The sequence below is a fragment of the Mobula hypostoma genome, chromosome 16, assembly GCF_963921235.1.
Source record: "Mobula hypostoma chromosome 16, sMobHyp1.1, whole genome shotgun sequence".
NCBI lineage: Eukaryota > Metazoa > Chordata > Chondrichthyes > Myliobatiformes > Myliobatidae > Mobula > Mobula hypostoma.
The window spans coordinates 51,874,266-51,893,136 of record NC_086112.1 but is presented as its reverse complement, the minus strand read 5'-3'; the positions used below and the strand labels follow the sequence as shown (position 1 = coordinate 51,893,136).

Genomic DNA, 18,871 nt, shown 5'->3' with positions numbered 1-18,871 from the left:
CTGTTCCAAAAAAAAAAGACAGAGAACATGTCTTTACCATTCATCAGTTACTGAACCTGATGCTATAGTACTTTCCAAATCATTTTATGATTTGAACAACAGTAGTAAATGCTTGGCCATCCTTAATCAACCTTGAAATGATGGTGTTAAGATGACTCCGCAATGTTCTTGCGTGCAAGACTTAAACCTTTTCAATGTTGGAAGACTGGTGATTTTATCTCCAAGTCCAAACGCTGTGCAGCCAGGAGGTTACAACTGTAAGCTGCCACAAGCTCATGCTTGGGACTCTGCTCTTTTGTTGATTCCCACCCTCCAAGACTCCGCCAACAAGGCAGCAGACTCGAAAGCTTATCTTTGGATCAGCGGCCTACGGATGTCCCGGGGCCAGTTTTGGTTGAGTTTTGGGCATTTGGGTTATGTATGTTGCTTACGGCCCCTCGCCTGCTTTAGGATCAAAAGAAGGCCAAATACCACCAGACTACTTTCTATTTGTACACATTGATTTGCTGATATGGTGAAGAATTTTGAATTAATTATGTTTTAAAACAAATATAAGTTATAACAATTGGATAAATTAAATTTGATATTTTTGAGTATATTCATTTGTTGTGAAAACAAGCAAATTAAGTCTTGATTTGACTTCATTAAGTAATAATTAAATGTTCAGAATTATTACGTTTGCAAGGTATAATCCAAACCTGATGCTAGAAACATATCTAATTGCACTCACTCAGCTGCCATTTGACGGGCTTTCCTATTATTTTCCACAATGCATCATTGAAGATACTGGAAGCAGAAACCAAACAATTTTGCAAGTACGGTTTCACAGTACTTGCAGTGTCTCTCTCGGGATGCTGAACTAATCTGAACTAGACAGGAGACTGGCAAGAGCAGAATATCACCATTTTATGATTGGCCTGTTACAACAAATATCCAAAGATGACAATCATTTCACATCCAAAATCTATTGACAGAACTATGACAGAATGATCACACTCCCATTTTGTTAAAAATTCAAGGACATGCATTGCAATAATAAATAGTGCAGGGAAAATAATTTGTGAAGGGACAAAATCAAAGTTTGGTACACTTCAGGCTCCCAGTTCTAATTAAAATCTCACTGTTAAGGGCCACGTTAAATATCTTTAAATAAAAGGAAATTCTTATCCAAAGTACCAGCTATTCAATGAATTCCAGAAATAACAAGAAGAATGATATTGTAAACAACAAAATCTGTCAGTATTATATTAATAACAACACTCATTTGGGTAGTCAATATACTGTATATGCAGTGTGATTCACTATTAGACTGCATTTTGTAGATCTTCCACAGCTACTCTTCACTAGCTGATCTGTACTCAGCAAAACATTAATATTTAGAATACAAACAACAGGAATTCTACAGATGCTGGAAATTGAAGCAACACACATAAAAGTTGCTGGTGAACGCAGCAGGCCAGGCAGCATCTCTAGAAAGAGGTGCAGTTGACGTTTCAGGCCGAGACCCTTCGTCAGGACTAAAAATATTTAGAATATTTCTGTTTACTCACTCTTTTCAACAAAAGTAATTTTATTAGGAGTCCACAGTATTCCACTTTATTTACCTGATTAAAGTTCAAAAATGGTGTTTATTTAACTGAGTTTAAAGGAAGTAATAGAAAATAGAACATCAGAATATCCCCATAGATACAAGAGGTACTGCAGATGCTGGAAATCTAGTGCAATATGCACAATGTGCTGGAGGAGCTCAGCAGATCAGGCAGCATCTATGGATGGGAATAAACAGTTGACGTTACAGGCCGAGACCCTTCATCAGGATTTCCCCATAATCTGATGTGAATATGTATACTTGAATTTCATTCAGTTATGTATAATATTCTCAGAAATGATTTTAGTAAAACAGAAGTTAATCTGATCAACAAAATTGGATACTTAAAATTCTTTAAAAATTGATCTTCCTTCAAATAAATAATATTTGAAAAAGTAAAATGGCAATGCATGGTCAAATGGGTATTATCAATGAGTATTTAGCAAGTTCAAGAGAGGAAGTGGTTAACTAACCACAGTGGTCTGCATTGTGCTTTTTTTATGTTGACCAAAACAAAAAAAACTGTAGTTTCGAAGTATGCAATAAATTGGCATGTCAAATTTTATGAGGAAGATAAATTGAGACAAGATACCTATAGCTTGAACCAGCTGAGGTTTAGTGCAGAGTAGTTAAGCCCTATGATTTACTGTCAACTCAGTTTAGGAATGCAGACAACGTAATTCACCTGTGGATATAAATGAACACAGATTTCAACAGAAACAGCTGTCACAAAATCCTGACATTTCCTGGTTGATTTATCACTTTCTTCTGATCGTTGTGTCGTGTGTTTTCAGAGTTTTAGTTTCCTTTAGAGATTTTTATGGACAGATGAGTTGAGCGCTATGTCAACATCTGTAGCAGTATTGGATAGGGTGTGATGTTACTGTAAATTATATCCTTATGTTGGTGTATATTACAGTGTTCTGTGAAATGTGGCAAAGGGGCTCGACACCGAACTATAAAGTGCACCAATCCACGCAAGAAATGTGATTTATCAACACGCCCAAAGGAGGCAGAAGATTGTGAGGATTATTCAAAATGCTATGTCTGGAGAACAGGAGACTGGTCTAAGGTGGTACATAGTCAGTAAATCTTCTTTTTTCATGTAAATTTCCTGTCAATTTATTAAGGGTGCTCAATGTATTTTGTCTACAGCTGCATAAGATGGCGTAAGGTCCTTGAGTGTTTTAACACAATCATTTGTCTGGTATTGATCAACAAATCAAAGATGCAGTGGGCTAAGCTTTTACAGTGAAAACTAAAGCAGATTTTGTAGTGAATGTGTTTTTTGAATAGATGATAACAGATGAAATAATTGGAGATAAATTTATCAAACTTTTATTACACAAGATATGTTCAGAATTATGAATTTAAGATTGTAATGTAATGTAGATTAAAATCACAGAAGAACCCCCTAAGGTCACAACGTTAATGTCATCATCAACATGGAATAGAATTGGTCTTTATTTACATTGAATCAGTTAATTCCTACTGTAGAGTTACAGGGAAAGCCAAAAGTGACTTTATCCCATGTTATGCAGAATAAAATTGGAGAGGGATGAATATGTAGGAATCTTGGCTTATGGTACACAAACAGGACATAGCTTGAGAATTAGATAAATCAAGTTCAGCCATGATGCTTACACATTGAATATCCATCATACTTATACTGAACAGTGGCCAGTAGTATAGTGGCATCCACACCAAACGTCGAGGCGAGTAGTCACAGGTTCGAATCTGGCCGGATCCTTGCACACTTTCTGTTCGTGCTGGGGTGAGCTTCGAACTACTTCTCACTTGTCTGTAGTAAACAGACAAATGCTAAAGAATCAGCAAGGTTGCCACCCAAAGTGCCATGAAGCGCAGAGAGAGAAAAAATACTGAATTCTCAAGTTTCACATAAGGCATAGAGCTGTTTGAGCAAAGCATTGAGGGCAGTCAAACTCCAGGGAACCACTTTTCAAAAATCAGTCACTGCCTTTGTGAAGAAAGCTGAAAAATTGTCAGGAAACATTGAGAATGCTTAAATTTAAATTTCCTATTTCATTATTACGAGGGGTGATTGATAAGTTCGTGGCCTAAGGAAGAAGGAGTCAATTTTAGAAAACCTGGCACATTTATATTTGCTAAATTTACACACTTAGTCTAGTGGTCATGGAGCATACAGATCCCTTCTTTGTAGAAGTCAGTTTCTTGGACCTCCAGAAGTGGTCCACAACAGGGGTGATTGATAAGTTCGTGGCCTAAGGTAGAAGGAGATGAGTTATACAGCTCTCGTTACATTCACATGCAGTTCAACTCTTGGAGTGAAAATGTAGTAAGTTTGAAGTTTCTCCTCATCTCCTTCTACCTTAGGCCACGAACTTATCAATCACCCATGTTGTGGACCCAGGACGCTCTCGTTACATGCGCGTGCAATTCAACTCTTCGAGTGATAATGCAGAAAGTTTGAAATTAATAACTCATCTCCTTCTACCTTAGGCCATGAACTTATCAATCACCCCTCGTAAAAGTGTTTATTGCAGAGGTCAATCAACCTCTGTAATAGACGTAGAGTTAACTGCCAAAATGGACCTTCATCAGAAATGTTCTGCAGAGACTTGGCACTTTTTTTTGGTAATTTATTATTTCACTCAGAGCCTGATTTTCCACTGTGCATTTTCTGTTTTTATTTATTGCAATTACAGCACCGGTTTCTTGTGCTACCCCTGCAGTTTAAGTTTCTCCATCAATCTTTTAACTTCCATTTAAACCTGGTGCCAAACTTCCATGCCACTGTTAAACTGTCTAAGTGTAATCGGACTTCAAGCGTAAATGCAATCATCCAAAGTAGGGAGTATTAAATATGGAAACCATTCATTCTTGGCTGCTTTATTTCTTAAATTTCCTTTTTTCTTCCCAGACTGACCCATCACATCAGGTCTTGTAACACAGCTGGGAGCCAGTCAGCTGGCGTCGATAATGAGATCTTTTGGCAAGTGGGTTCATTAGAATTCCCATCTGGCTGTGTCTTGGATGCCAACTGGGAGATGTACAAACTGGTAAAAATTCAATACGAAACTGCTTGTGCTACTTTGTAACTTTACACAGCTCTAGGGTGTGCTTTATGGTGAAAGCAATCTATCCTAGACTGGTCTGCATCACTCTCTCCAAAATGGAATTTTAACTTCATCTACCCACCCCTGCCTGCCCCACAGCAAATGCAAATGTCAGGGGTGCGAGGTGGTTGGAATTAAATCTACAAAAAATTAGAACCCGAATCTGACCTGGTACAAATGTACCTTCTCCCTGTTTGATTATGTCACAAGGGAAGTAGGTAATTGACTTGAATCTTAGTGCTTCCCCGTAATTTTCACCTGAATTTAAAGGTGTCATCTTCAGTAATAGATTCCCAAAACTTAGTTTTAAGTGGAGGCATGTTTTGTAGCTTTCACAGGGAGACCAAAAGGTCAGGTTGTTCGGGATTCATAAAGGTTGTGTGTTCACAGCTACTTAGTTGTCTTTGGGAAATAGCTTAGGGAAAGTAGTTGTTGCAAGAAATTTGTTTGCATAATTTGGACTCACACACAAGCTTTCAGGGTGGGTCGTGCTGTGAGTGTGTTGGACTGAACTTAAGATCAGGAGGAGTGTCAGCACTTGCAACAGCATGCTGTGTGAGGAGCTGTAGGTGAACAGAGGGCGAAAGGGGGTCAAGGAGTTAAAAGCAACAAAGCATTACCAATGAGAAAGACAGTAGCTTATTTTTTAGGTATCTCTTAGAAGAGTGTGCTTTTGAGAGCTGATCCTGTTTTGTAAAGTGGATATAGTCCCTGTGCATAATCAGTCCCTAGTTCCTTTCTGGGATGCTATTGAAAACACCAGGGTGTCTCTTTGTTGGCTCTATCATAAGTGCATGAGGGATTTGGTTCATGAATTGATGGCTTATGATAGCTGGAAATTGTGTGGAGATTTTTAAAAAGATAATAACCTGATCAACTGTGCACTTGAATTTGTGTCCCCGACTGGGCTCCAATAGTTTACCGAATGTCATAGATTGCACATATGGAGCTGTCTGTGGACGCCCAGAAAAGCATCAACCACGTCGGATTTCATTCCATTTCAGATTAGTTTCTTGTCAATGAAATTCTTTGCTTGCCTTTCACCACAAGAAGATGTTAATGGAGGGATTACCTTCCCTGAAAACTGGTCTTGTGGCTTCATCCTGCTATAATATAACAAAATCAACCTGGTGATACTTGGAAGCACATGTAGGAATTGGCTGCTAGGCAACAATTGTAAGAACCCACTGATGAGCTCCAAGGCTGCTGTAGTGAGAGCCATTTAATAATTAGTTGTATAATCAAGTAATCAGTTCTTGCTTGGGATGCACTTGAAGTCCTTGATATGTTTGGAGGTGTCCTTTAGTATCCAACAATGTGGATTTATATTTTGTAATGTGTTCTGCACAACATAATGCACAGAGAGGGCAAAAAGGCAAGGAGGAAATACTTCTCACTACTTGTCATCTAATGAGGATTCCAGGCATGTAGAGTGAGTATGGGAAGAAGAGGAAAACACACCCACTCACATCGTTGCCAAAGATTTCTTGCTTTGATCCCTGCTCTGCCAGCTGTGATTCTCAGAACTGAACACCGTTGATTTTCAAAAGGCCATGAGCACTCCCCTCATTGACTACTCCACCTGTTCATTCAAAGGAAGCCTCTGTTCTTACAGGATAAAGCAGCGTGTCTGATCCTGACTGACAAGAGCATAATAAAGTGGAGGCAGTTCACTCTCATCTCTCCACAATCAAGATATCACAACTGCATCAAAATTCTGTTCACTTAAAATCCATAGGAGGCAGGTTCATCTACAGGAGGTAACCTTACAGTGGCTTCATTCATCTTCCGCAGACTAATCTTTCTGATGGACTTCTCCATGCTATCTCTGATAATGAACACTCTGCTTGGCAAAACTGCTGGTGCCTCCCAATTATGTGGCTTACCCAATATGAATACCCCCTTCCTGGTAAATGGGGAGCTTTGTCCAATTAAGGAAGGCTAAAGCTGGGCTGCTTCCCTCACCAGAATGTACTCAGGTGATGGGAAAAAGCTGCGGAGGGCTGTAGAGTCAGCCAGCGCCATCACGGACACTAGTCTCCTCACCATTGAGGACATCTTCAAAAGGTGGTGACTCAAGAAGGCAGCATCCATTACATTAGATTAGATTATGAGGACACTCAGTCCTCGTTTATTGTCATTTAGAAACGCATGCATTAAAAAATGATACAATGTTCCTCCAGAAAGATATCACAAGAAACACAGGACAAACCAAGACTAAAACTGACAAAACCACATAATTATAACATGTAGTTACAACAGTGCAAAGCAATATCGTAATTTGATAAAGGGCAGACCATGGGCACGGTAAAAAAAAGTCTCAAAGTCCCGATAGCCACATTGACTCACGCAGATGGTAGAAGGGAGAAACTCTCCCTGCCATGAACCTCCAAGCGCCGCAAACTTGCCAATGCAGCACCATTGGAAGCACCCAACCGCAGCGGACTCTGAGTCCGTCCGAAAATTTTGAGCCTCCGACACAGCCCCTCCGGGCACCATCCTCTGCCGAGCGCTTCGACCCCGCCCCGGCTGCCGAGCAACAAGCAAAGCCGAGGACTCTGGGCCTTCCCCTCCGGAGATCCTGGATCTCTGGGCCTTCCCCTCCGGAGATCCTGGATCACACAGTAGCAGTGGCAGCGAAGCAGGCATTTCAGAAGTTTCTCCAGATGTTCCTCTGTACTCTCGCGTCTGTCTCCATCAAATCAGGATTGTCCACGGCACCCTACTTGACAGATAACAGACATCACCACTGCAGTGGCTGCTGCGAGCTGCGTCATGCCGCCATCTTCTCCTCCTACCCTATGAAGGACCCTCACCATCCAGCACATGCCTTCTTCTCATTAGGGAGGAGGAAGAGGAGCCTGAGGACGCACACTCAATGCTTTATCATCAGCTTCTTCACATCCACTTTCAGATTACTGAATGAACACTTGAGCAATATGTCATTATTTTGCTCTCTTTTGTACTAGTTACTTATATATTTCTGACTGTAGCTTATTGTTTTTTCATGTATTACACTGTACTACTGCCAGAAAACAACAAATTTCAGGACATAAGTCACTGATAATAAATCTGATTTACAGGCTAAAGACCAGTCAAAAAGTACTGAAGTTCTTCGCTCTGCACAAGTGCCTGGTACAGATGCATTTGTTGGTGTTGAGGCATCTTTAATAGGTATCAGGTATCTCAAGGTGTCATTGCTCAGGTAGATTTCAAGGTGATGTATTTCACATAATAGTCCTAGGAGAGAGATGAATGAGTAAGGGGATTGTTGCTTCAGAAGAGAAGTGAGATGATTGCATTTTACAGTGCCAAAATCAAATCAATCCCACAAATAAGTTTGGATATTTAATGCTGTCAACCAAGCTGCTGCAAAGTCCGTGCCTCTCCCTCTTTGATGGTAAGGAACAGATGTACTATACATCAGTGACAAATTCTGCAGATATCAGCTGAACTATTTGTGCAGGTCCTCTCTGTATCTTCTTTCTTCCACCATATTCAATGCTGTTTTTGATTTCAACAGGCATAGGTATTGGTTCATTATTTTCAGCTGCACCAAGATACAGTGAAAAGTTTGTCTAGCATATTGTACATCCAGATCAAATCATTACACAGTGTATTGAACTTGAACAAGTTGAAACAACAGCAATGCAGAATGAAGTGTAAAAGCTACTGAAGAATGCAGTGCTGGTGAACGATAAAGTGCAAAATCACAACGAGGTGGACTGTGAATCCATCTTATTATACAATTGGTCTGCTCAGGACTCTGATAACAGTGGGGCAGAAGCTGTCTTTGAGCCTGGTGGTATGTGCTTTCTGGCTTTTGTAGTTTCTGCCCAATTGGAGAGGGAGGAAGAGAGAATGTCAGGGGTAGGTGGGGATTTGGTTATGCTGGCTGCTTTGCAAGACAGTACCAAGTACAGACTGAGTCCATAGAGGGGAGTCTGGTCCCTGTGACGGACTGGCAGACATCATTGGGAATAGGCATGTATTGCCCTAACTATAGTTGACTCAATGATACAGAAGTTAGTGCCCCTGTCCATAGCTCCAGTGAGCCAGTCTTGACCCTGACCTGTCCGAGTGGATCTTGCATATTCTCCCAGTGGCTGTGGGGGCTTCCCTCCAGTGCTCTAGTTCCTTCCTGCACCCTGTATGCTGGAAAGCTACCTTGCTGTAGGTGAGTGGCAGCAGGAATCAAAAGCAGTTAATGGACATGTGGGAAAATGGGTAACGGGGAAATGGGGAATACAGGAATAGAACTTATGGGATAATTTGAGTACTAGCATAGACCCAGTGGGTAGTACTGTGCAATGGCCTCCTATGTGTGAGAAGTACAGTGCCTATAAAAAGTATTCACCCCCCCCCCCCCGGAAATTTTCATGTTTTATTGTTTTACAACATTGAACACAAGTGGATTTAATTTGGCTTTTTTGACATTGATCAACACAAAGTGACTCTTTCATGTCAAAATGAAAACAGATCTTTAAAATGTGATCTAAATTAATTACAAGTACAAAACACAACATAATTGATTGCATAGGTATTCATCCCTTTTAATATGACACATCAAATCATCACTGGTTTAGCCAATTGGTTTTGGAAGTCACATAATTAGTTAAATGGAGATCACTGTGCAGTCAAGGTGCTTCAATTGCTTGCAGTAAAAATACACCTGTTGCTGGAAGGCCCAGCTGTTAGTGAGTCAGTATCCTGGCAAAAACTACACCATGAAGACAAAAGAACACTCCAAGCAACTCTACAAAAAGGTTATTGAAAAGCACAAATCAGGAGATGGATACAAGAAAATTTTCAAATCACTGAATATCCTTTGGAGTACAGTTAAGTCAATCTTCAAGAAGTGGAAAGAATATGGCAGAGCTGTAAATCTGCCTAGAGCAGACTGTCCTCAAAAACTGAGTGACCATGCAAGAAGGGGACTAGTGAGGGAGATTACCAAGAGACCTATGACAATTCTGGAGGAGTTACAAGATTCAGTGACTGCATATACAACTGTTGCCTAGGTGCTTCATCAGTCACAGCTTTATGGGAGAGTGGCAAAGAGAAAGCCATTGTTGAAAAAAATCTCACATGAAGTCTAGGCTTGAGTTTGTGAGGAGGTATGTGAAACCAAAAACTGAGCTCTCTGGCCATCAAACTAAACACTGTTTGGCCTGAGCGAAACACAGCACATTATCAAAAACAGACCATCCCTAATGTGAAACATGGTGGTGGCTGCATCATGCTATAGGGATGCTTCACTGCAGTAGGCCCTGGAAGGCTTGTGAAAGTGGAGGGTAAAATCATACAGCAAAATACAGGGAAATCCTGGAGGAAAACCTGATGCAGTCTGCAAGGAACTGTGAATTAGGAGAAGATCTGTTTTCCAACAAGACAATGACCCAAAGCATAAAGCCAAAACTACAAGAAATGGCTTAAAAACAACAAAGTTAATGTCCTGGAGTGGGAAGTCAGAGTCCAGGCCTCAATCCAATTGAAAGTTAGTGACTAGACTTAAAATGAACTGTTTCTTCATGATCCCCATGCAATCTGACAGAGCTTGAGCAGTTTTCTAGAGAAGAGTGGGGGAAAATTGCAGTGCCAGATGTGTAAAGCTGATAGAGACCTCTCCACACAGTCTCAAGACTGTAATTGCTGTCAAAGGTGCGTCTACTGAAAACTGACTTGAAGAGGTTGAATACTTATGCAATCAATTATTTTGTGTTTTATATTTATAATTAATTTAGATCACTTTGTACAGATGTTTTCACTACAGCCTGAACAAGTTGGGATACTGACTCACCAGCAGGTCGACCTTCCAGATACAGGTGTATTTTTACTACAAGCAATCGAAACACCTTGACTGCGCACAGGTGATCTCAATTTAACTAATAATGTGACTTCTAAACCCAACTGGCTGCACCAGTGATGATTTGATGTGTCACGTTAAAGGGGGTGAATGCTTGTGCAATCAATTATTTTGAGGTTTATATTTGTAATTAATTGAGATTACTTTGTATATGAGATCTGTTTTCACTTCGACATGGATTACTTTGTATATGAGATCTGTTTTCACTTCGACATGGAAGTCTTTTTCTGTTGATCAGTGTCAAAAAAGCCAAATTAAATCCACCGTGATTCAGTATCTTAAAGCGATAAAACAAGAAAACTTTCGGGGGCAGGGGGTGAGTACATTTTTATAGGCACTGTAAGATTGAAAAGCACCATTAGTATGCAAGTGTGGACATAGTTTTTTGAGGTGCTATCACATTGCATGATGAATGGGGTGGGTGGCCAGAAAATCATCAGATAAGTGAGTAAAGTGAGGTTTGAAGAATCATGTAGGAAATGAACAATGGACAGCCATAAAATGTACATAGTTCTGGGAAAACTGACTTGATGGCCCAAATTTGGAAAGACAGTGTGAAAGGCAGACCATGTACTGAAGGGTATAGGTGAATCAACAGTTGTGCTTGCCTTCCCTGATCAGGCTAGGTCAGATTGTGAAACCACTGACTGAGCCAAATACTGAGCACCGACTGCTGACTTCCTCCCTCTACACTTTCTTGATAAGATGAAAGAGGGATTTTCTTCTTGCCACTATTTACCTAGATTACCTCCTCAACAGATCGAAAAGTACCTCAAGTTGAAAAGGGCTTTGGAATTTGCCTCATTAACGTTCAAATTTTTACATGCCTTTTCTAGTCCTGTACATCTTCAAGTCTCCCTCTGAGTAATTCTTTTGCGATTCTTTTGTTGGTTTATATTACGTCAACTCATCTACAGTGGAGACAGAAAATCTGGAAGTAAAGACACCAATGGTGAAGTAAAACATTTCCACTTATCTAAATGTCCTCCAGATTTCAGAAACCTGATCTGAAAACATCCGAGCATTTTTATCAAATCCCTTACCCCTAGGGAAGTGTTAGGCTGTTATTCTGTGCCTCCTTCTTCATAGAATAAAATTTACTGGAATTATGACAATGAACTTGTATTCTGTCAATAGCTCTCAGAAGGTAATAGGAGCCGTCTCCCATCTTGATGTTTAAACGTAACCTCTGACTTTCTGTTAACTGCATAAATATGACACAATCAAGTAATGTAAATTTTTTTTACTTGCTCTCGTTGGCCAAATTAAATCAGATAGCAAACTCAGAAAACTGCAGAATAACTTTAGACAGGTAAAACAGAATATTTCAGTTGTTTTATAAAAAAGAATAAAAGAGAGTTATTCAAAGAACAGACTTAGATCTAATGAGCTAATTTTTCTACTTCCCTTCTATATAGCATAATGATTTTTTTTTCTTTCCAACATGGGCAGGGTTACTTTCAGCTACTAAAATCCTAAGCATCATAATTCCTTCCTAAATATTTCCATTTCTCTCTGTGTTCCTCTTTTAAGATGCTCTTTAAAGCCTGCCTTTTTGCCCAGACTTTTGACCATCTGTCCAAATATCACCATGTATGGCTCAGTGTCAAGATCAGTTTCTTAATGCTTCTCTGAAGTACCTGGGGGCATTATACTACATCTGAGGTTTTGTACTGGCAAGCTGCAATGCCAAATTACCTTCAATTGGACAATTTGGGAATTCAAACTTCTTTTTAGACAATTTTACTTCCCAAAGTGCAAGAATTCAGCTGGTGAAATAATTGCTTTCAGTGTTCTGACCTTGTAAATGACCTTCAGCAAATCAGGTGCAGGAAACTTCTTGCATTGAGAAAGCTCTAACAGCATACATTTTATATTTTCAAATCTCTAGCAGCCACAGATTTTTTTTTAAATGTGTGCTTTGGCAGTTGTGTTCAGCAACAGCTTAACCACATGTTTAAGCAATTACAGTTCTCATACTTGAAAGATGTTTAATGTAAATGTTAGCTGGTATTGAAATTTTCAGCATTTTAGACACATATTTATCCCTTGGGTACAACAAATATTGATTTGCTCACACATTACATAAGAACTACTTCTGTGTCATTTGCAGTTTGTAAAGTAGCAAACTACTCAGTTAATATTACATTTTTGCATTAGTACATAATCTCTGTTGTGAATGAAGCCATGCAAGGTTTATACATTAAGTGGAAATGAACACCAAGTTAGATTGCTTTTAGCAGTTTCTGAAAATATGCTTAAACACACAAAGAAGCAAAATAATTTTAAAGGTATAAATAAAACCAGCTGGCATTCAAACCATGGGCTCAGCAAGCGGGATTGGTTCTTTGGGCAAGATGTGAGTTTCCTCTTTCTTGGGAGCCATACTGAGAAGATAGGCTTTCTTCTGTCACGCAGCTAGGGATAGAAAATTGCTGGAAACAAAGCAGAAAAATCAAAACATAGAGTCTGTTAAAAGAACTCTTCAGCATTATTTTTGATTTCTTATTTATATCCAAGTTATTGCCCTGAATGGAAATAGGGTGGGCTGCATATCCAAGTCAGAAAATACAGGGACGATCAGAGAATTTAGAAGGGTTGAACTGAAGACTGTTAGGTTCTAAAAATGTAAGTATTACCGTTATCAATTTGTAAATTTATCTTCAGGATGCACATCCTCTAGAAGCTGTTGGGGGCACCATTTAGTAGGCCTTGCTTTTCAATCGAAGGGATTGTCAAAGCTGTGTGAGAATTTGTCAGGATAAGCAATTTTCTTTATATTTGGAGAATGTGCCTTCACATGGAAAAGTGACAATATATGACATCAGTAAGAAAAGTAAACTCTGATCTTATTGGTCCAATCTGTTTTATCAGAATGGGTCACTTGACTAACTGGGCATTACATTCTATAATTGACAGAGGACTAGGATATATAGGAATTATGTAAGTCTTATCTAATGAGTTCAGTTTGATTTTTTTGAGGAGCTCTTTGGGGTGTACCTGTGGGTGACATTCATGTGGATTTATCAAAAGGGTACATTAATATGCCACAGCTAGTGACAAAAATGAAACATTAATTAGGATTATAAGGACAGAAAACACTGAAATCAGCAGAGTTTGATTCTTATTGTCACCAGGAATCTGTACTGAGCCTTTATGTTTAGAAATGACTTGATTGAAATGAAAGTGAGTCATAAATCTGAAAATGCTGGCAATACTACACCGAGAGGCATAATAAATATCATAGTGAGCAGCTAAAATTGCAAAAGGACATCACTCAATTACAGGTATTCATCCTACATACGGTCATCCACTTTGGACTTGCGAGAAAATCCACTTTTGATCAGAGCATTTTTCAAATGTTAAGATTAGATGTCGTGGAAGTACAGAGGTATGTGTCCAGAATTGCTTAAGTAATGGCCTACTTAAATTGTGATTTTGAAGATCCCACAGTATTAGGCCTCTGCATTATTCCATCTGCCAAACTTATGTTTTGGAATGTCACTAGCATTTTTGCTTCTAGGCCTCTCCCTCTCCCTCTCCCTCTCCCTCTCCCTCTCCCTCTCCCTCTCCCTCTCCCTCTCCCTCTCCCTCTCCCTCTCCCTCTCCCTCTCCCTCTCCCTCTCCCTCTCCCTCTCCCTCTCCCTCTCCCTCTCCCTCTCCCTCTCCCTCTCCCTCTCCCTCTCCCTCTCCCTCTCCCTCTCCCTCTCCCTCTCCCTCTCCCTCTCCCTCTCCCTCTCCCTCTGATTAATAGAAAGTAAATATTTTTACACAATTCTGTCTCACTTGTCTATAGATTAGCCACAAAATTTTGAAGTTCATCCCCCAACTTTAAGGAGGGCCTTTTTTTTTAAAAAAAAAACACCTTGATCTCCTGAGGACTGAGTGCAAGGAATGTTGGAGCTGTGTAGAACTATGGTTAGACCCTCCTTTCAGTTCTGGGCACAGAACCTCAGGAGGAAATAATTAGCTTTAGAGGATGTTATGTTTTGAGATTAGATTGTATAGTCTGGTTTGTAAACCTGAGAATAAAGTTTATATAATTAAGATGCTCATAATTATTAAATAAGCTGATAATGTAGAGGAAAATTGTTGCATCTGGTTCATGGTCCATAACAAAAGAACACAACACCACCTCTATGTTTTGTAATACTCATTAAGAGTAAGGTGGCCTTAGCAGAAATCAGTGCTTTATATTTATGGATCAGAATGGCCAACGTGCTGGCAAACAATAAAGCTTAAAATAATTCCATCCGCACCCACCCCATGTCACTTCCCTTAATTTTGTTGTAGTAAGCTTTGCCGTGAATATATGAATCAATATTTTCTTTTCTTGCCATTACCCAGGATGCAGTTGTACATTGCATGCAATTGTAAGAGGTTTTGACTGTCGACAACTGCCTCAATGCAGAATCATTCATCACCTCTGAAAGTTCTCTGGCCATATACTCAAGAGCACAACACGCTCTCACTCCCAAGCTGGAGAACATGACAGCTGTCTAGATTGTGCCACTGCTGAGCAAGCTACACATGCTGATACTGGGACAAATGAACTACAATTCTACAAAATACCTCCGAGGAATTAACCTGTTAGCAGGACTTTCCGAGCCAGAAAATTATACAGTGCTTTGCAGCATTATTATATTAGAAAAGTCACTTTGGACTGAACACAAACATTAATTGAGTGTTCATTGTTGCCCAGGGTTACTTTATTGCCTGTTTGGTAAATTAATTTAAGTTAGTGTCAGAAACAATAAACAGGCAAATGTGAAACATTTCAAAGCAGAGTTAACAGATTTAAGTCTGGATCTGTTATAGCCTATTGCATTAATCTTATTGGTGCCTGGTTCTAATAAAGACCCACTGCCCATGCATCCCCCACTGTTTAGTTTTACTTCACCTTCCAGGGTAGTAGGCTGAACTCAAGGGCAAAGCTCATACCTAACTCTTTGTATTTGGCACCTCACCTTTTCACTTGCTGATGTATCTAGTCTGAGTCCATACATTTGAATGTTGTCCCTGACTTGGATGTAAAAGGTGAGGTTTTCTTTTCTTGATTCCAATTAATATTAGAGGCCAAGCCCAATCCAGCCCATTATTTTATTTATTTTATTGAGATACAGCATGGAACAGGGGCCTCTGGTCCTCCGAGCCACGCTGTGCAGCAATCCCCCGGTTCAACCCTAGCCTAGTCATAGGACAATTTACAATGATCAATTGGCCAACCTACCGGTGCCTCTTTAGACTGGGAGGAAACCAGAGCACCCGGAGGAAACCCACGCAGTCACAGGGAGAGCACACAAACTCCTTACAGGCAGCCGCAAGCAATTATCAATCAGTAATCGTGCAAAGGATACAGTCAAATAGAGATCACCCTACCAGACCAGCAATGCAGAGACAAAAGATTGAATTTTACCATGGCAGAGGGAGAGTTTAAATTTGGTTACTTAAATAAACATAGCAGTAATTATGACCAATAAACCCATCTATTTCACAGGAGGAAATGCACCAACTGGCATAACACGTTGTCTCTGGCCCGTATGTGATTCCAAACCCACAGCAACTGGTGGCCTCTGTAATGCCTAGTACCCCACTCAATGTGAGGGCAACTAACAATAGACAAAATTATACCAGCCTTCTCATTGACACCTACACCTGCAACTAAGTTAAAATAAGGTTAAAAAGGAAATCCATTTACCAGGAGAAAAATATTTGAAGGAACTTCAGAAGGAGGCTGCCAAACAAAAACTTAATACCAGGCTGCTGGATCATCCCAGGTGTTCCAGCAATAATTCTGTTACTGAAACCTTAGTAAAGAACAGTGTGTGAGTAGGTGGGGCTTCAGTAAGAAAGTCATCATTACAAGTTACAAATCGCAATAGGCAGATCTACATGCTGAAGACAGCAAGCATGTTGCTTGGTAAATACCAGATGTCAGCTCTGGAATTCTGTTCACTAAACTCCAGCTGCTGGTGACCATATATGGTTCATCGTGAGGCAGACACCATGCTCTCTATCTGCCGCAATTCATTTTCCCATCTGCCAGCAAGTTAAACCAAAGCGTGGTTACTAGGCAACAATGGTTATCTGTTCATCGCAGATTGCAAGCAGCATGCAAGAAAGCCATTCATCCCATCGAGCCCCATATTTACCTTCATTACTACTCCTGACAGTGCATCACAGACCCAAACTAACACAAGGCTTTTCTTCACGTCAGTTTTGATTCTTTTGCCAATCAACTTCATTCTCATTCTGTTGCTTTTTGACCCCTCCACAGATGGCAACAGTTTTTTTGCAATCTATTCTGTCATTCCCTTCATGAAGTTAAATACCTCTGTCAGATCCCTTCACAATTTCTGCTTTTCTAAGGATATAGGTTCATCCGTCAATCCTTGTAATTACAGACCTTCACCCCAAGAATAAATTTGCTAGTCTTTTGTGCATCTTTTCTAAAGCCTTTCTGAAGGTGTGTCACTGAGAACTGAATGCGATACTCTCATTATGCCCGTTTATAACTTCCTTGCGCCTCAGCTGTATCCCTCTCCTCAGCCCAGAATCCCAAGTGTTTTTAACAACATTCACTAACTATCCTGCCACTTTCAACAAATCTGCGTATTAAAGTAATAATATGAAGGGAAAAAAACAGTAAAAGCTGGATATGCACAAATAGCATCTGCAGAAAGAGAAAGTTTTTTTTCTCAACTTGGAGACTCCTCATTACAACTGAGGAAGTACATATGTGATAAGCTTTCGTACTCCCATGTTACTCAATCTTATATCGTTTTAGAACTCGACTTACACCCTCTGTTCATTCTTCTTTCCAAGATGTGTCAGTTCACATTTTTCAGCATTACCATAAATTTCTTCTGCTTATAAAGCATGCATTCTACCAGCTTGGCTAAATCCCCTTGAAGTCTGTTGCCACCTTTGTTATTCTGCCTTCAAGTTTTCTGTCAGCTGCATATTTAGGAACTGTATGCAGTACATCCAGGTCTGTAATATATTTTGAGGAAAACAGTTGCCTTAATACTGGCCTCCTGGGGATCTCCACCATACGTTTCCTTTCATTTCAAAAATGATTTCAAGACTGCTCTTCGCTTACTGTTACATGCTCATTTATATCAGTGTTGCTTCAGTGGGCTCCAATCATGATCTGTTATGCAGCAATTTCAGAAATCCAGGACCAGCTTCTACCCCTCTGCCTTCTGATTTCTGAATGGGCATTGAAACCATGAACTCTACCACACTACCTTTTTTATTTTTTTTATTTTTGCCCTTGTTTAACTATTTTATATATATATATTTACTGTAATTCAGTTTTTTATTATGCATTGCAATATACCACTGCCACAAAGATAAATAATTTCACGACATATGCTAGTGATATTAAACCCAATTCTGATTCTGAATCTGATACATTTTTCCTCTTCTACTCCGTGTTAACTCATCAATAAAGTTATCAGGTTGGTTAAGGATACTTTGCCATGTTGTCTTTCTCTAATTAATCCACATTTATCTTGACACTCATGCTTGTTTCTAGAAGTTTACCCAAAAAGATTATCGTTACACTATATTTTGATAAGGATCTATCATTTCTGTAAATTTCTAGTCCTCAAGCACCACCCATGAATCTATGGAAATTTATTCCCTGGGTCTCTATAGTTTCTTCCCACATTTCCCTCAGGAACAAAAAAACATCTTTGCTATCCCTGCTTGACTGAGTGATTTACCTACTTTAAATATGTCAGCCATTCCAGAAACTCCTCTTTAGCTATTTTTAGTCCATCCACAATCTCAACTGCAATTTCTTTTGCTACAACTCCAGCAGAATCTTCTTATACTTACAATACTGTAATGCTCAAGGAGACCATTCAGCCCATTGGGTTTGTACTTGTTCCACTGGGGCACTCCTATAGCACCGTTTCCCCTCATTTTCCTCTGTCCCTCTGTAATTTACTCTTTCTCACATTTGCCTATCCATGCTCCTTTGATTCTTAGTGTTCACCAAGGTAGTTTACACACACACAGTCTGCTGACACAAGTTTGGGCCTGGAGGGAATCACACTCGATCTCAAAGAGGACATATAAGTCTGCACAGTCAGTCACTAAGGTTCAGATTGAACCCAAGGTGCTGGGGTTGTGTCACTACGCTCAGCCCCTTCCTCTCCTTGGTGCCCCACTGTGCTGCCCACGTGCTAAAACCTGTTTAAACACTTATTCAGTCTTTTGGTCTCTGATCAGCACACTTCTCATATAAACCCTTTGCTATTCTGCATGCTGAAGAATATTTCCAGATTTCAATCATTTCATATTCAACCT

General features: G+C 39.8%; 1 protein-coding gene across 2 annotated transcripts in view; it reads left to right on the top strand.

The window, feature by feature from the left end:
- The window catches only part of LOC134357401 (A disintegrin and metalloproteinase with thrombospondin motifs 19-like), a 381,779-nt gene that overhangs the window by 344,150 nt on the left and 18,758 nt on the right, over positions 1–18,871 (top strand). For both annotated transcript variants that reach the window (XM_063068949.1, XM_063068950.1), the window contains exon 21: positions 2,508–2,660. In XM_063068949.1, the coding sequence (XP_062925019.1) occupies positions 2,508–2,660 (153 nt within the window). The remainder of the gene's footprint in view (positions 1–2,507; positions 2,661–18,871) is intronic.